The sequence below is a fragment of the Colius striatus genome, chromosome 1 (genome assembly GCF_028858725.1).
Source record: "Colius striatus isolate bColStr4 chromosome 1, bColStr4.1.hap1, whole genome shotgun sequence".
Classification (NCBI taxonomy): Eukaryota; Metazoa; Chordata; class Aves; order Coliiformes; family Coliidae; genus Colius; species Colius striatus.
Window position 1 is genome coordinate 93,660,308 of NC_084759.1, and position 26,039 is coordinate 93,686,346.

At 38.3% G+C, this 26,039-nt stretch overlaps 1 protein-coding gene across 2 annotated transcripts in view; it reads left to right on the forward strand.

Moving 5' to 3' along the window:
* Positions 1-5,830: 5,830 nt before the first annotated feature.
* Positions 5,831-26,039, forward strand: part of HLCS (holocarboxylase synthetase) — a 121,830-nt gene continuing 101,621 nt past the window's right edge. The window contains exons 1-5 of one of the 2 annotated variants that reach the window (XM_062001158.1): positions 5,831-6,070; positions 9,277-9,429; positions 14,669-14,831; positions 17,360-18,309; positions 21,698-21,880. In XM_062001158.1, coding sequence (XP_061857142.1) covers positions 5,831-6,070; positions 9,277-9,429; positions 14,669-14,831; positions 17,360-18,309; positions 21,698-21,880 — 1,689 coding nt within the window. Of the gene's footprint in view, positions 6,071-6,267; positions 6,347-9,276; positions 9,430-14,668; positions 14,832-17,359; positions 18,310-21,697; positions 21,881-26,039 lie in introns of those variants that run through there. The other variant, XM_062001168.1, reaches the window with a different exon arrangement.

A 26,039-nucleotide genomic window follows, 5' to 3' on the forward strand; every position in this document is an offset into this window, starting at 1 on the left:
GGCATTTGGTGGTCTAAAGCCAGTGGGTGATGGCCTGAGTCTTTCAACCCCTCCTTTATCTTAACTCCCAGTGAGTACTTACCTAAAACAAACACGGCCTCAGGTAAAAAAGGAGAGAAACCTTCTTAATGAGATTTCTTTTAACTCCCCTGAACAGTTCAAAGATAGGGCGCTCACGTGGACAGGCTGTCCCAGGGAGAGCACTGCTAGGGAAACACAGGCTTTTTGTTAAGTTTGGTTAGCAAACCACGTGGAAAATAATCTACACCCTTTACCTTTCTGTCACTGTTTTACAAAATCCATATTTCTCTATATGAAATACACGACGTAAACACTCTTTGCATGCTTTGGGAAAACTCATCAACATCCTGTCCAAAAAAAGTGTAACAGAAACTCTGAGAGAATTTTAAATGTAAAATATTTTTTTAAATTACTAAAGTCTGTTCCATCCTTTAACTATAAAAGTGAAAAGGATACCAAGAATCAGTGAAGGTGAGAGGACTTAAAGACTGGCCTAGTGACTTCTTTAAGACTACAGGGGTGTTCCGTTCATTCAACTGCTATTTGATAGACGGAGAAGAAAGCTTATGCCAAGGAAGATTACTTTTTCATAGAAGAAGAGTTATGAATGTCATCACTTTGAGGAATCTTATTTCCAAGTATGTAATCTAACATTTAAGCCCACAAAGACTGAATAGAAACAGACTGTTTCATTCATAGCATGCATTACTCAGCCTGTTACATTGTACAAGAACGATTTATAATCTGGTGGGTGACCTTATCTGATTTTTGTTGTTGTGGTTCATCATTGCAGTTCATTTTGTTTCTTTTATTTCCCAGCTACTGCAGAGATTTAAGACCTAAAGCTGAATTCTCTTTCCACCGGTGCTGTTTACACATTGACATCAAAGGCAACAGATTCAGTTCTCAAATACAACAGGTTTCTACTGTGAACTTTCTGCCCAGAGAGAGAAAAATCATTTCATTTATTGAACATGAAATGTCCATTGATCATTTAGTATGAATTAGGTCCCTTCTAGCTGATTTAGCAGAAGAAACCATCAAAGCAGTCAGTTTGAGAGGATGTTGAAAATTCAGGGTGGGAGTCAGACCCTCTGAGGTAAGCCTAGAGGCTCTTCTTCATGTTATGACTTATTTGGTATATGTCCAGTCAGCAAGAAGATGTTGCACTCAACAGATGAAGACCACTGGATATATTCCCTTGGAGACATCATGTTCCCTGGAAATTTTCCCATGTTAGAAAAGATTGTATGTATACCTTTGCACATGTGGAATTTTGTATGTTCTAGTGATTTTGATTAAATGTCTTTCCAGAGAGAGAAGCTTCGGTCAGATTGCAGTCACAATGATTTTCCTACATGGATGCAAGTTGCATCGTTGTCTTAGCTACTTGGCGCTCCTAAGACTGATAAAAGTAGGAGCAAACAGAGGTTCTGATGTTTGTTCTCTTCATTAACAGAACCTGGGATTTTATTTTTTGAGGTCCAAATCTGACATAATTTTTTCCTGTTCTTTAAAACATCCCTTCTTGCTGTGACAATGGCCAAATTTAATGGCCAAAGCCATTAAATACTCTTCTGGGAAGTAATGACAATATATAACAGAGGACTTACAGTTTAAATCTACTCTCTTCCATGTTTAATACTGTGTGACATTTGTAAAGTTTTAACTGAGTAGATAATACCATATCTGAAAGAAGAAAATATATGCATAGTCTCAATCAATTAAAAAAGTTATGTGGCAAAATCAGTACAAATATTAAGAGTGGTGAATATGTTGAATAATATTAAAATAACAAAATCTATATCAAGTGGTACCATGAATCCTGAGAAAAAAGATGCAAACTTCTAAAGTAACCTAAACTGTAATTAAATATCTTGCTGAATTACAATTTGAAATACGCATATATAATTTCATCAGCTTAGTTTTATTTAGAACTAATTTAACTTGATAGTTAAAAGGGAAGTGTGAATTACACAACTGATGCCTATGGTCCTGATCTTGCAACCAGATCCATATGTGAGGATAATTGATTTAATACCTCTGGATAGAATCTGCCAACATGGATATTAGTTCAGCCTAAACTACTAACATAGAGCTCTCCATAAGATTCAAAGTTACCCTCAATCTGTTGCTAAAGCCCTGCAAAACCAAACTTATTAAAACATTATCGAAAAATATAATTTCTGTAAATGGAGCTATAATGAAATCTAATATAATTACATGTAGCACTGTAGAAAAAAAAAATTAAGATTACATTATTGTACTAACTAATCAAAGCACCGAACTTTAGTACTTTCATGGAAATTATTAGCTAAAATCAGGTTGCAGATCTGTGTAAAATGGTTTATTACAGTAAAATATGAACAGCTGTAATAGTGCATGATCTCATTCCTAAAAAAAAAAAAAATAAACAAAATGCAGCAATTAAGCCAGTCATAGCTGACTAAATTTACGAATGATTTTTTTTTTTCAATATGCCTAATTTTGATACAAGGTGCTGTATTTGGTGGAGAACACGTCTCAGAATCAGAAAACACTGATTCTGGATTCTGTCACAGTTGCTTAACCAGTTTTCCCAGAAGCCAGGAGTATTTTTCAGACATCTGATACTAACCTGAGAATCATTTTGACAGGCTTGATTCTTACAGAGAGATGAGCTGTAAGATAATTATTTTGGAAGAGGTTCTTTGTGGGAAAACTGTTTTACTCTGTTTTCTCATGAAAGCACTTGTGCATTCACAAGAATAAAGTGTTCAATACAAATTGTTTTAGGTCAAGGGAACTGGATATCTCTACAGCATTTAATAGTTTTGAGTAATATTGTACTAAACAACATTGACATAGGCACCTGTAGCCTGTAATAGCATGCAAAGCTCCTCAAAGAGGGATTGCTGGAAAAGCTTTTCAGGAACAGAGGGAGGAGGAAACCAAACCATTCATAAAGCACAGCAAGGTCGGTCTCACGATATTCTTTTAAAGTCTAAAAGAGACATCTATGTTGAGGAGAGTTGGTTCCCCATTCTGAGTGGCCTCCTTTGAGAGCTTTCCCACGTGGCCTGTTTGAAGAGCTGAGGGAGATTTACCCCCTCTAGACTGAAGTTGGCCTTTCCCTCCCACTGTAGGAGGAGGGATTCTTCAAGCTTATGATCAGAAATTAAAAATTTATCTTACTCACTTTCTTCAGGGTTTTTCAAATTGTTTTTAAACAATTTCATGTCTCTGCCTTGTGTGTGTGTGTGTGTGTTCAGCATCTTGCAACATCTCTCTATAATCTTTTCTCTATGACAAAACCTCAAGTGTTCTGGGAAGTCTGACGGTTAGTATTACTCACCGTTTCTTTTCAAGGTTTCCTTCCACCCTTCTATAAGGAGAAACTAATTGACGTAGTTATTTTGGAATGCCTACGTTAGTAAATTTCCTGGTGCAAAAAAAGCCTTGGACTCATGATAATAATAAAAGAATGTTTTCCAATCAAAAATTCTTGAACTTTTAATCAGAGCTTGTAAGTCCAGCTACACTAGAATAGAAACTACAAAAACCTGCAGCAACTTTATGGCTTCAAACTGTTGTAATGGAGAACATGCCAACATACATAGAAACCTGTCTTAAAACAGTGACTGCTTTTACCTGTACATTGTTCTGCTTTAGATTCCTTTGCATTGTGAAGTTTTGATTCAGTATTCTCATCTCCTCATAAACTTTCCCAAGGTAAAGGAGCCTTAAAAATGAAAAGGATTATAATGAAGTTGACTGCATTTCATGCCAGTGCAGAGCAATGCATGTTCCTTATCGTGCAAAGGTTATATAAACAGTTGTGTTTTGCGATGTGATCTGAAGGTCAGCAATGCTTGTGCTGTTGAAACAGTATAGAGAAAGTGAATTCCAAAGCTGAGAGCTTTCTTTGGAGGTTGTATACTTTGCTTGTTTTCTTTCTTTTGATGTGCCTGAGTAAGTATTTTGATTTCCCGCATAAGATAAAGTCACACAAAGGAACAGTGTATAATGCCAAATGAGGACCACTGGAGACTTTGTTCCTTTCTCTGCAGAATATGCACAAAGCTGGTACTTCTGAAGCTTGAGATAGAGAAGGACAATTATTTAAATTATTTGACACTCCAACTGTAACTCTCAGCTGTTTCTGCCATGCACTTTGGAAATCAAAATTGCGTCAGCAATTCCTATGATTTTGGATAAGCTTCTGCTGTGGATGGAGATTTAAACAAGTAAAAATGTCTGTCATAGTAGTGGTTGTGTTTTTGTCATATTGATGCCTGCTCTAAAGCTTGCAGGACCCATTTGCTCCTTGTTTATCTACAGTGACAGTGTGTTGTTGCTGGAGATCCATTTAGGAAACTGTTCTTTTAGAATACCCGTTTTAGTAAATTTCCAAGCACACACAAGGCTTTGAGTTCAGGGTAACAAAAAAGAATGTATCTTCATGCCCTTTTAAGGAAATGATTGCCACATGTCAGTTAGCTGCAATGTACCGTCAGCTGTAATATTAATGCTAGTGCTGGCTTCTTTCTTCCAGGCTTCCTGCACTTTTCCTGCTGCCTTTTTTAGTTCCCCTTCTCTTTTCACTCACCTACTAAATGTTTGCTAGGATCAGACTGACATACGTGTTCTTTTCACAGAGCTCAGTGTTGCGACAACCTTACACATACAACACAGAAATTCTTAAAAAACTTTTGTGCAGAGACATACTAGAGGAATAAAGGTTACCTTGTTAGCTCTGTTGCATCTTGTGTAGTGGCAAGTTGTGTTGGCACATGCAAATTATACACCTTTTTACCTGACGGGCTGTTCTTCACTACAGCTTTAGCGACCAACTCTGTGGCACCCAGACTTTGTCTTAAGTCAATGTATCCAACGCCAACAGACAAATACATGTTTTGCCCTCTGGTGGCTACACTGGAACTAGTGTGGGACCTGGAGGAGGAGGGGGTCTTCACGTGGTTGTGATGGAGGGGATAGTGGACGGTCAGGTGGCAGTGTGGAGCTATTTCTGAGGAAGATGAGACCCTCCCGTTGCTGCATGGAAATAAGCAGTGAACACTTCACCTCTCACCGTTTTGCCAGGTATACACTTTCCTGTGACTCATAGCAGCAAGACCCGAGGTAGCTGAAGGACAGCAAACCGGTCTGTATGGTGGAAATGTGATTTCACCTCCCTGCATTGCACCCACACCGTAGGTGGCACTGCGTGGGACACGCAGAGATGAAAGGCAGGTCCCACAACCCCTGGCCACAACACAGAGCTGTTTTCACTCAAAACCATTGCCCATAGGGCAGTATTGGCCTTAGAGCAGCAGCCGCAAGTCTCCCTGGGGAGCCCGGTTGCGGCCTAGCGTCCGCTCCTCCTCCCTGCCCCTCACGCCAGTGCCAGGGGACAACTAACGCGGCACAAAACGACAAGCCTGGCTCCGCTTTCCGCGTTACGCGTTGTGTCGAAGCAGAACGCTGTATTTCGTGCAGCATCAGGCCGTTCCTTCGCGTCGCCCCTCACCGCCGGTTTGGCAGCCCGAGCCCCTCACGCCCAGCCCCCGCCCGGATAAGCGCGGCGGGAGGCCTCACGGACCTTCCCGCCGGCGGCGGGGCGCGGTGCCCGCGGGACCACCGCCCAATCAGCCTCGGCGGGGCAGGAGCTGTTGCCCCTCCTCTTTCTCCCTCCGGGAGGCCGAGCCGGCGGTGGGGTGGGAGCTGTTGCTCCTCCTCCTCCCCCACCCCTCCTCTTCCTCCTGCTCGGCGGTTGGTGGCCGTTGGGAGGCCGGGCCGGTGATGGGGCGGGGCGGGGGCGGTGCGCGCCATGCTGATCACGCTGTGCTATCTCTACCTATGGGCGCGCTGGGGGCCTTGTTCGGCCGCGCTCATCCGGCGCACTGTGCGCCGTCTCCACCGCTCCCGCTGCTCCTTCACTTTCTGCTGCTGCGCCGGCCCCCCGGCGCCCGCGGTTCTCCCTGCTCGGCAGCCTCACAGGCAGGTGCCTCCCGAGGACCGAGTCTGCCTCAGGATAGGGAACAAAGTCTTTTTCACGGACGAGACGCAGGTACCGCCCCGAGGCGTGGAGATGAGGCCTGGGAGGTGCTTCCCCGCCGAGCAGGGAAGCGGCGGTGCCGGGAGCGGCCTCCCGTGTTTCCGTGGCAACGGCGAGCCGCCTTCCTCACCGTGCGCCGGCAGAGATGCCCGGTCGCCGCTTCCTTCCCTCCCTCGCGGCTCGGCGCGGCGGGAGGGGGCCAGGGTAGAGCTGGGGGCGGCTGTGGAGGCAGCGGAGCCCGGCGGGAGAGTCAGCGGCTGTGGGACTTGGGGCTACGCTTCTCTTTCGGTGTGTGCCGCAAAGCTTGTCAGTAGCGGGCAGGGACTTGTGGCCGAACAAATCGCTCCTGTAGCTGCTGGGGCCCGTCACGGCCCTGCTTGTCAAGACTAAAGCATAGTAGATGGGACGCAGGCCATTGCCTTGGTAGAAAATCTTAGTACACCTCGCTTCACTAATATAGCTTGTTGGCTGAGGAAGGGTTTCTTTACTATATGCATGTAAAGCGCAGCTTTGACAGTAGGCGCACTTAGGAGGACTTGTTAGTATTTCAATGCTAGTAACACACTTTTAGCACATATAAAGCTTTGGGCTAAGCATACATGCGATGTTTGCGTGTTCGAAATTTGTGTCAGGGATTTAAAACATAGGTGACTCTCATGGAGTCTCAATTTGGCATTTGCTTCTGGAGAACAGCATGCTTCTCCCCAAGCAAAACACAGTTTCAAGTGAGGAAGACAAGAAAAACACGATGGGTGAAAGTCGCTTATTTCGCAAATGAACGGTGAGAGGGGAAGGTGGGGTGAGGCTGTGATAGCCTGCAACATTGGGAAGATACTGTGGCAGAACACAGCTCTCTTGCCATCACATCAAGTAAATAAAAAAAGAAGCTTGCTTCTGACTTTCAGCTTTATAAGTGGAACTCCTGGCACCCCTCCCACCCCCCCCCCAATGAACTCAGTTAATTGAACAAATGTTGAATTTGTCTAAATTTGCCCCTAAATACGAGAGTTCATGTGGGTAAGAATCTTCCTGATCTCTCCTTTTTTTCTGATGTTTATATGTGTGTTTGTGGAATTTATTCCAGTTGTTACACATCTTACTTAGGTAGGAATTTCTGAAATCTATTTATGAAGTGTGTTGCTGGCTAAGCACTGCTCTTTCAGAAGCAGAGAAGCTTTTCGTAAATTCAGTGGGTAAATGATAAGTTTTCAGTGCAGTGAAAATAACATCAGGAATGCTGATAGAGTTTGTTCAAAAACAGTCTTCACTGTTTGATGAGAAGATTATTTGATACTTAAAAGCAATGGTGACAATCTCAAAATCTCTCAGAGAAAAGTTAAATACTGAATTTGCATTTCTAGCATGCAGACTGACTTTATAAGCTTGTCAGTTGGTTTGTGTTTATTGGGAATTGAGAAGCCCTCTAGGGAACTGTAGTTCAGCTTGAAGCTTTGTCTAAAGTCAGTGTTGTTATTCAAAATATATTTGCCTCTTAAAAATATGTATTGGAAGTTAACCTATTGCGTTTCTCTCTTGTGGATCCCCGTGGAAGATGCCTGCCACGCTGCACCTTGGTAATGTGGCATATAAGGGCCCTGACCTGACTGTATTAAACATAGAGGCAGCATCACTGTTGAGCTCTCTACATTGTCTGTGAACACCGTGAAGAGAAAAAAGTTAACTATCATGTTTTTTTCAATGTCTAGGAAGCTAGCTGAGCTACTTTCCTTTCTCACTACGTATAATTGCCTCTGAAGTGTGATCAGTAGCTTCTTTAAGATAAGATACCAGCAAGTCATAAATCGTAACCTGTAAAGTGTTTTTTCTTGATCTCTAATCAAACTGGATGCTTAAGATAATATAAAGCTTCACAAGTTCAGCTTGCTTTCCTATGGAAGGTGAAAATGTTTACTCTTGCAGCTTCTGAGCTCAGTAAAGCTGGCTGCTTTGGCAAGGTATTCCCATAGACTTTATAGTATGTGGTTTCCTTTTAGAGTGATACACGCATTTAGTATGCTATAGGGAGATTCTCATCTGTTTCCACATGAAATTACTGAATGTGTACAAAGCGTGTGCTTCTAGTGTATCAGTAGCAAACATTTCTAATGTTTATCACTTTTAAAATAAGTCAGAAAAATTAAGTTCAATGTAGTATCTGCATAAAAGGTGATGTAATATATAGTGTGGGAACAGATTATGTGTTGAGAAGCTTGGAATTTATTGAAACTGTTCTTTGGTCTACTGACTCCAGCTTTTGAGTTTTATTTTCACCTTTGTGAGGACAAGAGAGGGGACCATTTTTGTAATTTAACAAATAAAACATTTGTCAATGGTGTGATAGGTAAATAGATTACCTTATGGACAAATTAATTTTGAATGAGTTATTTCTTTAACTCTAAACTCAGTTGCATACTGAATGAGTAGTTTTGGTGCAAGTGCAGGAGGGCTTAATATATTAAAAGGTACTCTTTCCTTTTATTTAAAATTTTTTGAGAGTTTTCAGATCGCTTTTTAAAGATTTTGTCCAGGGATTGTAAATATCCACAAAAAGGAAGTCCTAAAACTCTTTAAATTAGGTTTAAAAATTAGACCTTTGTAGAAAAAGATTTTTTTAGTTCTTGGGTCACTTGTGGCTTACAGGTTGTTTGGTCTTTTAGCAGATGGGTGTAGAGACAGCATGTATGACTGCATGTTTCCTGGAGGATGGTTGCTGAACTAGAATGAATACCACTTGGACTGTTGCCCAGTTAGAGGGGTTGTAGAGTCTGACCATGCAGGCTGTGGGTTGTGACTGCTTTCCCAGTCACTGCCAAGTGACAGTCTGTGTCCTTCAGCCATCAGAACTGAGACATCAGTGCCATGAGTTTGTGGAGTCAGGGGAGAAGAGTGAAGGAAGAGGCAAGGTGAACTACAATGAGGATGGGAGAGGAGGATTGGGATGCATGAGGGATGTTGCCATTTTAAATGAACCGTGACAGTCATAGTGCCAATGGCACAGTTGTAGTGTAGCCTGCTTACTTGTGCACTCTTCCTGTAAAGCTGAAAGTTTGGGTCTGAATTGGCATAAAAGCTCAGTTGTCACTTATAGTTTTACTTTTGATTTGTTCCTACTTAATAGTTCAGGCTAGATTTTAATTTAGGCTGGGCATAATTTAAAAATGAGTTATTAAATTGGATACTTGCTATACAGACTTATTTTTATTTCCTGTCTCTTTCAGTTCCTTGATGACTTAAACAGGTGGAGTCTGTTTCTCATTTCTCCTTTTATTTATCCTGATAAGTTACTTAAAGCAGAGCATATAGCTTTTGTGACAGAAAGCATTTCATCTCAGACAGATCATTTGCAAAAAGTACCTGGCTCTTCAAAAGAGGTGAGTAGTTCTCTGTGTTTCTTGCCTACAAAGTAATACAGATAGTTGACTTGTTAGGTACAAACCTAAAACATTTGAAGGGAAAAAAAATCAACACCAGAGAGATTCTGGATGTTTATAATGTTATTGGGAATAAAAACATAATCTCCTAAATAAAATGAATCACTGTGAATACTCTAGTTCTGCTTTATGCTTCAGATAGACCCATACATATTTTTTTACATACATTTACATACATATTTTTTTAGTAGCACACTTCTGCTGTTGTGGATGAGAACTGCAGAATCCCATCATGACTTTGGATAAGGCATGTTTGGTCAGATACATTGAATAGGAAAAACAATGTTGGAAAGCTGCCATACTAAGGCAGATCAGAAATCTGTTTAGCTCAGTTATCTGTCTCTGACACTATCTAAAACAAATATCTCAGTGAGAATATATACAGCAAGTGTATATAAAACTTTCTGAAGAGCTCTTCAAGACTTCAGAGGGGTGGTTATGAAAAGTTGTAATTGAAGTTGTAATTGGAAGCTTCCTTTTCTTGTGATTTATAGGAACAAGTATTATACTTTTGGGTAGTTTTGTCAGTCTACACAAGTAAGACCAAAATCAAGCTTTTGATCTGTTTGCCTTTCTAGAAAATGCATCGGGGGAATGGCAATACTTCTTGGCTGGAATTTTATAAATTGCTTTTGCCTTTTAATGCATAATACTTAGAAAATATTATTGAGGCATCCAAAGATACAAGTTAAACTAGTACTGAAATCTTTATAGTAAGCAAGCATACAAAACATTTGTGTCCTAGATGCTTAGAAATCCAAAAGTTGTCTTCTCCACTACTCTATTGAAAGTGTGGATTTAAAGTATGGTGTTCTAAAACTTGTATTTCTGAAAATATAGAAAATTTAAGCAGATTATGCATAAAAATAGTATCCACATCCTATCAGACCTTACTATGAACTTGAGATAATGTCTCTCTCTCTCCTAAATTTTGCTGGTTGTAACATCTTCCTGACGTCAGGAATGCTTGCTTCCTAGGCATCTCAGCTTGGAGGCTTGTCTGAAGAGAGAGAGAAAGGTTGTAACCTAAAGCAAAAGATAAACTTATTTTGCAGGGAGGAAATATCTTCTAAGTAGTAGAGATTGTCCTAATTCCTTCCTAAGGCAGGCAGTTGTGTATGCTGTAACCTCTGCAGTGAAGTGGAACAAATTGCCTACTAGAAACAGGAGAAATAGAAAGACATGCATGCTGTGTTATTACAGGCAATAATAAAACTTTTGACCTGGTCACTGGGGTACCGTAAAATCGGCAGAGAGCCTTCCCATTATATAGGCAATGCCACAAGCAAATATTACCACCTGGGGACACTCGATAAGGTATCATCCTGAATAACCCTTACTCAGTACTCTGAAGGGCCATTTGTCATCCTTGTCTTTTGGCATCAGGTTTTAGGCTACATTTTGGAGTTAAAAGAAACCTGTCACATACACAGGGGCTTGTGGTCTGTCTGTTTCTGTGGATGAGGAACTTAAGTTTTGCAGGCCACTTGTTCTGGGAGATGATCCAGGAGTCCTTTTCTGGAGTGAACATTGAGAGCAAAGTATTTGGTAAATAGACTTATCTACCTTGACTGCAGGAACAGAAGGACAGATTTGGAATGGGAACAATTCCATATTTGTGCCTGCAAACAAATTTTAAGTACTTTCACCCTCCATGGAGGTCTCCCAAGTCTAGAACATGCTTTTGGAGCATGTTAGTCTTTGCCCTCTGGAGGACTGATGTCCAAGTGAAGTGCTGTATCAAGCCAAAGCATTACTTCTGTGAAGCTGGAGGCATTGAAAGCTTCTTGAGAAGTCTGAGACATTTTCTACTGAAATCTTCTGACCCAGCTTCCAGTGGCCTCGTGTTTCCTTGGACCACACGGGAAATAGCCTTATTAGCTGGTTTGTAAATGTTTTTAATGCATTTGATGTTAAGACTGTGGAATCCACCCCAGGGCTCTGCTTCTGGGAAGTAAACTAGATACGATACCTGCTGTGCTTTCTGCATTGTCTCAGAGTGCACCTAGAGAGTGGTGGGCCAGCTCAGACAGAAGGCTAAGGGAGACTCTTTCCTTTTTTCCTTTGTAGTAGAGAGGTCCACAAAAACACCTGTGTTGAAGCTCTAAGTTTGTTGTTCTTTTGGTGTTTGTTGTTCTTTTGGTGTTTGTTGTTCTTTTGGTGTTTGTTGTTTGACAGTCTTTTATAATTTTGCTTGCCTTTTCCTTCGAAAGGAAAATGTTTGCCATCTTATGTAGACGTTAGTAATGAATTTATCAAACTCAAAAACAGTAGTCCAGGCTGAAGGTCAAAACTAAAGAGGAAAATGACTGCTGTTTTGGTTATTGTTTTTCTGTGTACCTGTCACTTCTAGCAAAGTGCTCTTAATTCTGCTACCTCTGACAAATAGCTGTCAACATAGATGGGGCTGTAAAAACAGATTACTTCTGTGACCTATGAGAATTTTTGGTCAGAAAAGCTGTTCTTTGTAGGGCTATTAGTGATTTGTGGCTGCCTTCTGTTGAAACTGAGGTGGACCCAGAAAGGAGGAATATAAATAATTTACCATCTCTTGTAAAGGGCTGGCCTTTCCTTCTGTATTCTGACAGAATTTTGATGATTTCTGGTTGTAGCAGGAAAGCTTGTCCTGTTTGAAAATATTCTGAGATTTTTTTTTCTGTTGTGAGGTAAATGGATTGTGGCATGAAAAGGGTTACAGGTCATATGTTTTGGCAACAGCCTTACTTTGTGAGGTACTTTTGTGTATTCACTTTATTTGCACTAGAATGCAATAACTATTTTTTACTTGTTAGCATATCTAATGTTTTATTTGGTGCCATGAAAAAAAGCTTAAGATCATCAATACATCTTCCTCAAAATTTCCAGGTGATGTGGGAGTTATCTGCTTGCACCTGTTATCTGGCTAAAATAGGATACCTAAATATGGTATGAGTCTCTTACCTTCCACCACAGAGAGGAGCCCAGAGTCACATGCTTAAAAAAATAGAGAAGGAAGCTACTATCCTATATCATAAATACATCTGCCATGTTTTGTCATTGGTGATTGTGAATTGCCAACAGTTAGGAACAGGCCCTCGGGAATTTTACACCTTATGACTATGACTGGAGACTTTCATTCCATCTGTGGATGTTTTGCCAATAGACTAAACAGCTGGTAATACCTTTTGTCTGGAATGTGATGATGTTTTCCAGTTCACCACTCAAGGCAGTTGGTTGGGACATTTCTGGCTGACTTGGCCACAGACTTCCCCAGTGACAGTGGGGTGAAGCCTTACTAGTGTGCCCAGAAATCTATCCTGTAACTTTGGACCTGGTATTTCTTTGTGGTACAGACATGGAGGTAACCTTTCAGAAGGTGATGGAGATAGAAACTCACTATTGTTACTAGTTGGTGGTTAGTATGGGGTTAGTATAGGTGATGTATCAGAAGATACCTAGCTGGTTTTCTTGTTAGATATATGAATATGGGCTGGATGGTCTCATTTGGGTTGCACTAATCAGAGACTGTCTTTGAGAACAACTTGGAAACAAGATGCAGCCATTAAGGTTGTATGAAATCTGAATTTCTTCGTTCTTCTTGTTACCTTGGAGGTATTGTAAAGATAAAAGTTAGAATTAGGTTCTTTTCAGTATTATTTAAACAACTGCAGTAGGTAAAAAAGTAAATTTAGCTGATAGTCTAATGAACTTATGAACAAGTAAAATAACACCCGCATATTGTGCTTTCCGAAGAAGTGGGATTTTTACTGTATTTTTTTGTTACTGTATTTTGTTACTGTATTTAATCTGTGTTACATCTTATGTGTAGTGATAAAAGGGTGAACTTTTATTTTGGTGCATCAAATTTCACTTTGTCTCTCAGTATTTGGACCATATTACATGGTGAAGAGAAATATTTTATTAGGTCACAAAAACATGTGATGTGTCATGGTCTCTAAAAATGCCTCCACAGGAGAACAATTGGTTTGGATATCCTATAAAGGATAAGGGGTGTGGAATCATTCACACAGTTTTTACAGAAATTTGGTGCCTTACTCAGTTTTTACTTTCAGAATTGACTCTTAAATCACTTTGTCAGGTGTCTGAATATTGGATTTTTAGGTACTGTTGGTTTATAAACAAGGTTTAAAAAGGGCTCTTTTCAGTTAACAGTCAGCAACTAGATTTGTAGTCTTTATTAATGTGTCTGTCTTTCAGAGGAAATCAAAACCCTTTTCACTTTCTTCCACTGTGATTTTTATAGTTAATCTTGAAACTTGTTCTGCAAGATAGTACAGCTGTGTAGTGTGGGTGTAACAAGCCTTCTTGAGGAAAACAAACCTAAGTGTGCCACTTGGATAATGTTTCTTTTCTGGAGAGTGGAATTTTTAGTGTAGATAAGCAGCTTGAATCTTCCATGTGTAGTTAATGCTTCTGAGAGTCAGTGTGTACTTCTATTAAACCCTAGAAGTTTACTTCTACTCTTTTTAGAATTTGTGCTGAAAGCTATGTCTTGGAAATAATTATAGTAGAATTTTCATTCTAGAATGTGATAATGCTCTTGTGCTGTTTTGTGTGTTACTTGAAGCTTTTTATAGCCTTCATTTTGGGAAAGATGGATTTGTATTTCACATTTGCTTTCAACGCTCAGTGTTTGCCTCTGTCAGGACTGAATCTTGTAGCCGGTATTGTTACTACGTGACCCTTTCTCATTAGATTCTTTGATTGTGTTTATTCTCATACATTGACATTTGTAGTCATGAAGGATGCACTTTTGTGTGAAAGAAATTGTCAACCGAAAGCCTTCTCTAGTTGAGCTGTGTTGTCTCATCATACCATTAAAAGTAGTAGTTGTTTTAAACACATCAGGCACTACAGAAACAAGTCTTAAAAATTATTCTGCCAATTTAGTATTCTATAAACCTAGTAGCTATGTATGTTATGTGTTGTACATTGTGTTATGTTTTTAAAGTACTTTCTTTACTTCCAGTCCTTGGGTTTGCCAGTTGTCACGTTAGTTTGCTAATATCTCTCTATTGGATCTCCCTACTATTGTACAGCCTTTTAATAGCAGAATCCTTTGTGTAGGAAGGGCAGTTTTTATTTTTCAGTTCTTCTTGCAAACTCATAATACTGTTGGTATTTAGATATTTTTATATAACCTTTTCAAACTGAAAAACATGCATATGCTTTATTGTAGATTGTGAAGTGGTCAGATTATTGTTCACCATTGGCCTATAAACCTGGTGAGCCTTATAAGTTAATTGCTGAAGCAAGTGTTGATAATTTCAGTAACCTTGGAATAGCATTCATGGAAGACAGGCTTCAAATGGATAATGGAATGGTGCCACAAAAGATTGTTTGTAAGTATCTTCCTAAATTGTTTTTTTAATTGCAGAACATATTTATTTCATGGTTATATTAGGACTGTGCATATAATCTTTATACTGACATGAAAAAACATGCTTTTCTTTTGGCACAGTGCTTTTTCCCATTGTCATTCTAGGTACTCGATCACTTTGTAGCACTATTGCATTTCATATAGAGATCCTTTTAAAGTTAAACCATTTTTTGAGTGAGTTTCTCTTTTTACAGACTGTCTTACAAATGCAACAACAGAAGTAAGAGAAAAATTATTTGCAATATTTTTGGGAAAAAAATCTTTCATTCCTCTAAGCTACTGCAAATAATTACCCTTAGTGTGATGAGATCTCCAAGTATCACAGATGGTGTTTAACCTTTTGCAAGTCCATGAATGTATAAATGTCACAAAGGTTAGAAAATATTGTTTCTGTAATTCTTGTCTGTTAGAGTAACTAATCTAATTGAAAAAAAAAGCAAACAGCATAAACCTTTAGGCAATTTACAATATTTTCAGATTTGAAATGAAAATGTTTTCAAAGCTAAACATAGGTTGAGAACAGTTGCTGTAACTTAAGTATCTTAATCCTTTATATCAGTAAGAGTAAAACTCACAGATGCTTTCTAGACAGAGAGAATTAATAACCAGGGGTAGGAGGGTGATATCAGTAATTGAATTTTAAATTTGTGATGGATTATTTATTTCTTTAGGAGGTGACTTTAATGATATCAAAACTACAAGCCATTATGTCCTCATTAGTTTAATAAGGAGGGAGTAGTTGTGGATGCACTTTTTACACTATTCTTAAGTATGGTTGTTGTCTGGGCTGTGGAAAGTCTGCTCTGCTAAATGAGATCTGAACTTTTTTCCAGCACCATTTAAAAATGCCACGATATGCAGTCTGTTAGGGTACTGTGGACTAGTTGTGTCTCTCATTTTTGTTCAGCAACAGTCTCATTTCTTCCTGCCTAGTTGTGTCTTCTCATCTGTGTTGATAAAACTGTGTATCACTTTGAATTACAAAGTAATGATTTGGGCTACAGGAAAATTTCTCTCTCTCTCTTCCCCTCATCAAAGAAAAAAAAAGGATGAGGCTTGGGGTTTTTTGGTTTTGGTGGACTTTTTTTGTGTTTGCGTTTAATTTGTGTTTGTTTGCTTGTTTGACTGGTTGATTTTTTTTTTTTTTTAATGTAAATGCATTGGCAAATGTCAGGGAATGACAAAATCAAGAAGAGCTAGCTAGGGAGCAAGAGAAATATGTTCACAACAGTAACTAGTGCGAAACTCTGTCTCTTGGTGCTCTTGTGCAAAGATATGATTGCAAGGAGGGGACAGAAGCTGAGAGAGTGCCCCGGTCATTTGCTTTTCATATTATGTTCTGGCTCATTTTGCTGCAAAATTCTTCTGGGTTGTGAAAAAACCTTTGTGTTCCAAATTAGGTAAAGGGAAGATATAATTTCAAGGGAATGCAAGTGTTATTAAGCAGAGAAAATGATTGAACTTGGATCTGGTGTGTTGTGGGGCAGTTAACTATTTTGGTGATAAAATCTCTCACTGAATTTCTTTGAGAAATCAGAAACAATAACATAGTAAGTTTATTTGCTGCTATGAAAGTGGAAAGGGATTCAGTAGTTTCATGCTGACAATAATAACCTTTGCCCTTCTTTTCTCATTTGTGTTTGCCAGAAAATTTTTGTCTTTGTATTTCCATTCTTTTCAGAGGGAAAAAGGGCAAGGTTTAACTATTCTATTTGCTCAAGTTTTCCCTCAGATTTTTATCTCCCAAGTCTTGCTATAGGTGGGTATATCTCTCTACAGACTGAAAGTAGTTCATATCTTTATTTTTCTTTTTTATTTGTAACTCCTTTTTACTTGTGCCAAACTTTTATCTGTAGCCTTCAACAATGCAAGTGACATTGTTCAATGTTTCCATTTTACCCAATTTCATCACTTTATTAGCTTATTTCAAAATAGTTTGTTTCAAAATAGCAACAAGCATTTTTCCACCCTGTCCTCCTAAAGAGATCAGTGTTTTCCAATCCCTGGCTTCATATTTTGTCTTTTGCTGAGGACAGAGGGACAGGCAAAATAACAAGCTGCCAAGGTGATGCATTTATGAGAACTTCCTCACCTTCCCACTCGAAGACTGTTGTTCCATTAAGAACACATCTGCCTTGTGCACAGTAGCAATCGTGGGGTTTCTTTGTGCAAGTGTTTTTGCACTCAAAATAAATGTTAGTTTGCTTAAACATGCCCTTTAAATGTTGAGTGTTGTGCTCTCAGTCAGACTTTCCTGAAACAAATAGTCATTAGAGTAAATGACATGTTATGGGTGCAAAGTTACTGTGTTAAAGGGGGAATGTAGGGGATGGGGATAGAATTTGTGTTTCAAACAAGTGAAATTCTTTCTGTTCTAGATGATTTTTACTGAAATGAAATCTAAATCCTGCTGTGGTAGTGATACTCATCACAGTTCTTTTAATGTTATTTTTATAACCCCTTTTTTTTCTTGCTCTTTAACTCTTCCAGCTGTCCATTTACAGGAATCTACTCTGAAGGAGTTGGTGCAGGTGGCACCATCTGTAAAAGGGGAAAATCTAAGCAGTACACAAATGGATGAAGTAACTCCTGCTGCTACTCTTGGGACTACTGTTAAATCAGGATTAGGAGTAGCTGAATCAGCAGGACAAGGTGAAGAGGAGAAATCCAAACTAGAGGAAGAAAGTGAGAATGAAGATGAATTCAATAGTCTATCTGATGAAGAGACAAGTGCTGGAAAACATCATCACTTGCATCTTTCCAGCTGTCATGAATGCCTGCAACTTGAAAACAGTACTATTGAATCAGTTAGATTTGCCTCTGCAGAAAACATTCCAGAACTTTCTGATGATTGCAATAGCAAGCTGGAAGAGAAGAATGATGACTGTCTAGCAAGAGGAATAAAGAGAGTAAACCTTGCTGGAAAACCTCCTAATATATTGATTTATCTTGGCTCTGAACCTGCAAAAGCAGAATTTGAGCAGGTAAAATCAGTCCTTCAGGAATGCATTGATGCAGACAGCTACACCCTCTACCAGCTGCATGAGGAACAAGTTCTGAAAGCTCCGTGGATCGATAATTCACTGTTGTTGATCATTGCTACAGAGCAACCTATTTCTGAGAAGAACCACAAACAATTTATGAAGTTTTTATCTAAAGGTGGGAAGATTCTAGGATTTTCTTCATCTTTTACATTTGATGGGGTACAAATTAAAAAGAAAAACAAACTGAAGAAAATTGTTCATGAATTAATGGTCTCTAAAATGGACAGCACTGAAATGAAATTAAATCTTTTGATCAGTGGCTGTATTTTTGAGGAAGTAATGAAGGAAGATACCACCAAAATGAAGATATTGAGTCGATTAAATAATACTGATGAAGATATAGTTATTGTTCATCTGACTTACGGAGACAGTGGAGGAGAAGCTATTCTTTCTCAGGTACCGTGTGTGCAGAAGCATTATTTGCTCATTTGCTTCATGATGTTGTACTATGCTAAAAGATTCAGTTATTCCTGTTGCAATGCTCTTGAGGACACTTGACAAGGGGAGATACAGGTGAAGGTCTAGATGAGTGTACAAGGACTCTGAATACAGCATGGTTTTGACTTGGTCCTCAGGAAGCTTGAAGAATAGTAGAGAACTTCACTGCTGTCCCACTTCCTTGTTTTCAGCTTATAGATCACGCTGGATCACAGTGGGTGGTAGAGGAGAGAGCAGATTTGCATAGTAAACAAACATCTTCAAGAGCAGAGCTGTCTTTTTCTGCCTGCTAGAAGTTGTGCAGTAATACAACTGTGCAGTTTGCAGATTTTAGGAGGTAGGAAAAGGAAGAGCTGTTGTTGGTGAACTCAGGGTGAAAGCTTATACTGGCAAGTTAAAAAAAAGAGCCATCCTTACAAAAAAAGAAACCAAACTATGGTGAAGTTAGAAGGGGTTGTAAAATAAACCTTGCAAGAAACTTGTAAGACATCTCCTCTTAAGGTTTAAGGTTAAGCCAGCCCGCACTTCTGGAAATCTGACCAGTGACAGAGAGTCCCAGCTTCTGTTAATTGATTCATCTCATGTCTAGAAAAACTACAGTACAATTCTTGCTTGTGCTCTCACTGTACTGAAATGCCATTGTTGATGTAGGTCTGCTAGTTCTTTTTTGGTAGTGTTGCTACTGTTTCGTTAGTTATATTCTGTTTCTATTTTAGCATTGTGTATGAAGGGAACCATTTACTGGTTTCTTTAGCAGTGTTTTGATTAAAGTTAATTTCCAGATGGATTTCAGGTTCATGATGTTGACCTTGCTGTTCTGTCAGTTAAACCTTTTATTAAATTATAATGCTTTTTTTTTCTGTTTACTATCAAAATTAATATTCTAAAGTTTGATTTTTTTGGTTTTTGGGTTTTTTTTGTAAACATTGACATGATTTTGGTCAGTGATATATACTCCTAATTTATTATCTGAGGGGGAATTAGGAAGAATATCTAGTCTGATGGAAACTTGCTTTTTTCGTTTCCTGAGTTTTCCTTTGGGCTTTAAACCTGGGGGACAGAAGTAGGGGAGTCTAGAATGAAACAAAATCTTATTTATTCCATTTAAGAATAATGATATCCCAGCAAATTGGTACTTCTCCAGTGTTACAATGTTGTGATCTCTGTAAAAAAAGCAAACAATACCCACACCTCATATGTTCATAATGTTTTTTTGTTATTACTCCTTGTCTTCCTGGATAATGTGTGAGGAAGCTTCCATGACTGTGTTAAAGGTAAATGTTGGTCACTGATTATTTAAATATTCACAAATATCTGGCTACAGTTTTGAGTGATAGAAAGGCTGATAAGAGGTATTGTAAGTTTAGCAAATAAGTCTGTGCTTTGGAAGTATGCATCTACCTGAGTGTGTAACCTGTACTATTAAATCTAGATAGATTTCAACCATTTTGTAGTAAAACTTCTGAAGTGAGCCCAAAGGCAACTTGCACATTTTGAGTTAGCCTCCGTAGGAGCAGAGGTGAAGATCTTTTTAGTATGACTGTTCACAATTCTATCACTTTTCTTACTCTGCCTTTGCTTTCAAGCAGCACATTAAGAAAAGCAGAGCAGTATTTATTTAACAGTATTTCAGTAGATGCGGAATATAATGGATATATAGCTGAACAAGCTTTATGAAAGATTCTAGGACCCCTTTTTACCAATATTTCAGTTACAGGAGAACTTTCTCAGGAGCTCAGAGCACTCAATTTAACTGCTCATGTATCAGTTTGCATACACCCTTCTAGCAATTGCATAATTCAGAAATACTTATCATATTCTTAGTAGCATTTTCATCTCTTATCAGTTTATCAGATTATATCTGCTAGCTTTTTGGGAACTATTGTACATAGTAGCATGTTTATAACTTTGCGTAGAAAGCTTTGCCACCCATGTGCTGTATGATTACTAGAAAATTGATTAGATACTGTTGCTATCCATTTCTGCGAGTTCCATGGTAAAACCTGCTTTGCTGTACCGTTTAAATCGACCCTTCTGCTGTAGTAAAACTTAATACTGCAGAAGTTTTCCCCAGAAAAACGGCATTATAGTATAGCTTCAAAAATCAGATTAAAAGGATTAGTGTGTCATTTTATAATTTTAAATGACTTCCAGTGTGGATTTGAAAAGCCTTATTGTTTTCTCTTCTGAGAGAAATGACAGTGACATCAGCCATTAAATATTCCATCACAGTCTTGTTGTTTCCTTTTATTTCTGTACTCTTCTGTTGTCCATCCCCAACCCCGCCCCAATTTCAGCATATTCCCCTGAAATACGATTTCAAAACCAAATAAGAGACTACAACAAACATCAAACAAAAAAAACCTACCTAAAAACCTCCAAATCAAGCAAGAGATCTAGAAGGGATTTTTTTTTTCTTCTGTATTTCATTTCTACTTTACTATCTGCTTCAGCCTTGAGAATTGATTCTCTACAAGGTAGTGTTTTGGGACTCTTTAGTTATCTTTCAGACAGAAACATTTCTTTATCTGGTCTGATTGCAACTTAATTCATGTGACACAGTAAGGACTTGCTCAGCCTGAGTTCTACATATCTTGTGCAACCTCTGATAAAGCTAGTGACAAAACGTGCGGTAATGGAAAAAAGCTGGAACATAAAAAGTTCCATCTAAACATAAGGAAAAGGTATTTTACTGTGAGGGTGAGGGAGCCCTGGCACAGGCTGCCCAGGGAGGGTGTGGAATCTCCCTCTATTAAGGTTTTCAAAACCCACCTAGATGCATTTCTGTGTGACCTGACCTAGGTGGACCTGCTTGAGCAGTGGTGTTGGACTAGATGATCTTTAGAGGTCCCTTCCAACCCCTACTATTCTATGATCCTGTGATAAAGCTCTTTCAATTTTAATGTAATTCTACTCTTGTACAAGCCAAATAGGACCAGTATTGCTGTTGGTTCTAGGTTGCTAGCATACATGAAGAGCAGAAGGAAAAGTTTAAGTTAATAAATACAAGTTTGAACAACTCCTCCAGAAAAAGACCCATTTATTAAGAAGGGATATTTTGTGTAGGTTCAGAGAAAATTGTAGTGTGCTGGCAACTGTGATTCCCCCAAATCAGAACTATCAATATATAGGTATAAACTAGTGTATTAGGATAATAGAGCCTTACTTATATGGATATGGTGAAGACATGAGAAACTTTAAAATTGCACTTAGTAACACTGGACATTTCAGCAAGCAGTCAGGACAAAGCTGTTTTTGGAACTGTGGAGCTTATCTTGCTCTGCTGCTTTAAAATGTGTAATACCACAAAATAATTTTTTTATTCCCTTTGCACATATCCTGCTAGGTACACTTGGAACTGGATGTCAATTCTATGAATGTCCAAACTGAGGAGGATTTTAATCTGCTTAAGATGAGCAATGCCCAGAGATATGAAATTCTCAGAGAGATCCTGACATCGCTTGGCCTGAGTTGTGAATTAAGTAAAACTCCTATGTTAACACCTATTTACCTTCTCTCTTCTGATGAGGTAAGGCTTCTGTTTACATTGCATCTGTTTGAGTATTAACCCTACAAGACAAATTCAGTGTTCACTTAAATACATCTTGTTTCTTATTTGTTATTTTTGTTTGGAGAAGTTTATATATGTATTACAGGTAAGAAAAAACTCTATTTCTACAGTATTTTGTTACCTGCTAGTAGTAGTTTTGAATTTAACCATGGGGGAATTGTGTAACATTAAATTTTCAGATACCTTTGCTGTATTTCTGTTAAGAACTTTTACTGTTAATTTGCATGCTTCTGCAATATCAAAACACAAGGCTGTGGTAAACTGCAGAAAGAACTGCCTTAAAAGACAGAATTTGTTTTCCTCAATCAAGGTAGAAAGTTCTGTACAAGCTGCCAATAAAAGATCAAACTCAAATTGCGAAGAATGGTGGGACAGACCAAAACAGAAAGACCTAAGTGAGCAGAGAAGAATGTGTGGTTACACAATTAAGACCTTTGTTTCTGAGGACTCAGTTTCCTGGAAATAGAATAGCTTATTGTAATTCAAATAGTCAGCTAGCTATTCTGGACCTCTCAAAGATACTGCTATGGAGAATTGTAAAGAACATATAAAGCGGTAATTTAAACTTTTTTTAAACATGACTTCATATACATGAGAACTGTATTATATTGATCTGAAGGCGTGACACAGTAGATGACTAAAAAGCAATACAGACTACTCAGACTCTTTGAGATTTGTTGTTTCCAATATAGCATTGTCACTACTTGCTCTTAGCGTGATTTATGATTCCTACTCCTTTTCTGTACCACTCTTGCATGAGCACAGAAATGAATTGTCGGTATTTAGGGGAACTCAACTATAGAAGCTCTTCCTTGGATGCCTATTTCCAGCCGTATCATACAGGTAAATGTTTTTAGGTACCTTGGATGATATTTTAGATTTAGCTGTCACTTCTCAAAACAACATTATTTAGTCCAGAAGATACGTATGATAAGCACCGCACAATTTATAGATTGAGAATATGTGATATGTGACTTCAGGGGACTGGAGTGTTTTTCTTGTGAAGAAATCTTCAGCCTGGAGAGGACTGAGGGGGAACTTCATTTATGCTTATAAATATATGAAAGGTGCATGTCAAAGGGTTGTGGCAACACTTTTTTTGTAGTGCCCGATGACAGAACTATGGGTCATGGACAAAAGGTGGAACACAAAAAGTTCCACTTAAGGAAAAACTTTCCTGTAAGGGTGAGGGAGCCCTGGCACAGGCTGCCCAGGAAGGGTGTAGAGTCTCCTTCTATGGAGGTTTTCAAAACTCCCCTGAACCCATTCCTGTGTGACCTGATCTAGGGGGACCTGCTTGAGCAGGGACGTTGGACTAGATGGTCTTTAGAGGTCCCTTCCAACCCTGACCATTCTATGATTCTGTGATTCATTGTATAGCAGACAAGTGGATCCAGACAAACTGACTAAAATATGTGTATCTGTAAATTCAAGTCTACATTTGTTTTCTATGTCTTTCTGCTGGTACATTAAGTAATACTTTTGTATAGAAACTCAAGTTGGGTGTAACAATTGATCAAAATTAGGCAAAATGCAGACAGGTTTGGTGGTTTTTTTTTATTCCCTTTGAATGATTCCTCTTCCATGTGTGCCAAACTTTGACAGATCCAATAGTCTTTTTGTCAGTGTGAAGTGAAGATGGAAGTGCTTCTATCCAGCCTTCTGCTAGAAACAGGACTATTACCAACACTAGATCAGATCAGCTAAGCCCTTTGGTTGAATCTTCAAAAACTCCAAGGGTGCATACTTCAACTCTGAGACTTCTTGCATTCTAGTTGTACCATTCTAGTGATTTTTTTTCTTTTTTTTTTTTTCCTGATGTCCAACCTTAAGTCACAGTTTATAGCAGCTGATGGCTTATTGTCTGTCACTGCAAAGATGAATTTGGCTCTGTAATTTTTTTAAAGTCCCTTAAGTTGTTACAGGTTGTTATTAAATCAATCCTTAGCCTCCTCTTTGCCAAAAAGAAAGAACCAAGCTTCCTCATCCTGCTCTTATGGATGTGTTGTGCACCACTAACCTGTCTGTGTTTTTCTTCCAAGGAATCCTAACTAGCAATTCCTTCTATAAGCTTAAATCTGCTTTCCCAAGACCTAACTCTGTTGCTTCCCTTCTTAGCCTTCCTCCAGATCTTGGATTCTCATGGTTGCTACAGCCAATGCTGCTGTCTGTGACCAAAAAAGAAACAAGTTCTTCCCTGTCTGAAAGCAATAAATGTGTAAGAATTAATTATCTATTTGTGTGGCAGATGTGGAAACAAAATGAAAACCCATTTGGCCTTTTTGACTAATATTAAATGTGCTCTATACAGAAGACTTGTGGCTTATTTTTTTTTCTGTTGTACTCCTTCATTCTTTTTGCATTATTGTTCCTTTCCTACACATTTGAAATTTTCAAACACCTCATGAATAAAAAAAAGTTAGCTCATTTTTATCCAAACTTGCCATCTAGTGGCATATTACAGGTTACAGGCCATCTGTTAAAGATTTTTTAGCATTGTGTGCTGTATAGTTAAAGTTTATACCTAAACCAGTCTTTTAAGTGTTTTTTCCACTGTTTTTTAAAAGGTAGTTTTCCTGTGCTTGTACATAGAGTCATTGTTTAGATGTCTTTTGCTTTAGCCATGACATACTTCCAAGATATTGTGTGAAAGGAAATTGCAACTTGTATGTAAACACTGCAGTTGTTAATGAAGAGATAGCATATTAAAATAAAGATGAAGTATGTTCAGCTTTCTAACAAATTTATTTGTCTCCATAAATCATGTTCTAGGGAAGTCTTCTTTCTTTCCTAGAGAGCAAAGAGGTACCTGGCATTTGAATAGTTTGAGGAAATACTTAAGCTTGTTTGAGAAGAGAGTTAATGAATACTCTTGAATATCATTTTATCACTATTTGTATGGGGAGCTTATCTGGAGCTTTGTCGAGAGATTATCTAATACTCCTTGACAGTAAGTGATTTGTGGATGATCTTCTTATGCTTCCTTATAATAAGAAATGCCATGATGAGTCAACTAATAATGAAGCAAGCTCAATGTCCTGTTAGCACTTCCAAAAATGGAACAATCGCAAATGCTCTTCTCCTTGTTTCTAAGAGTTAGCAGTTCCCTAATGATTCTTCACCCTCAAACTGGAGGCTGCATTTGTACCATGATGTAAACATGGTACATGTTTACATCAGTCATGTAAACTGATGACTGACATAACCCTGTGAGATTTTTCTAATTAATTTTAGAAATTACCTTTATTTTGTGTCAAAGAAATAATGATTGATTTTTGCTGTGCATTTGCTACTCCATTGAGAAAAAAATGTAAATTTTTAGGGCACTAATATGAAAATTCTTTACATTAAAATACTAATTTGGTTAGTTTGTTTTTCTTTTCTGATCAGTAAGTTTTGATTTACAGTAGGACCATACTCTATTTTGTGTGATTTCCTTGGTTTGTTTTCCCCACCTCCTTTTTCACTTCAGAACTTTCTTCAGACTGATTTTCTACTGCATTTGGACATCAAATAAAACTTTCTCAACTTTATTGTATGAATAAGTGGCTACTCTTGATTTTTCCTCTGCCTACAATTCCTGAACAATCTATGTTTTTTTGCATTATTGTTGCAATGCCGTTAGTAATGCCATCAAATCTCCTATACTGGTTGATATAAATTTTGGTATTTACTTTCAGATCTTCCCATCTATTCTCTGGGTCTTGGATGATGCCTTTTACAATGTAATTTTTAGCTGCTAAGGAGTGGATTGGAATTTCTTTTTTCCTCTTTAGGACTAACATTTTGAAGTTTCTACTTTATATGGTTATCATGTATCTTAAAATCCCAGTATTACTGTATGGATTTTTAAAAAGCCAGTAAAATATAAGCAAAACTGTCATTAGCTTTGTGAAAATCGGTGTAACTGTAGCATTTGTGGAGACAAGTTCTTTAGTTCCTTATTTTATAAAAAACGCTAATTTTGAGGATAAGGATTGAATTTTGACTTCATGCCCAGGATTTCATATTTTAAAAAGTTATCTATTACTTTTTAAAAAGTTTATATATAATAAAAACTAATGGCTAGTTTGATGTATGAAAAAATAATCAAAGGTATAATTAACTTACACATAAT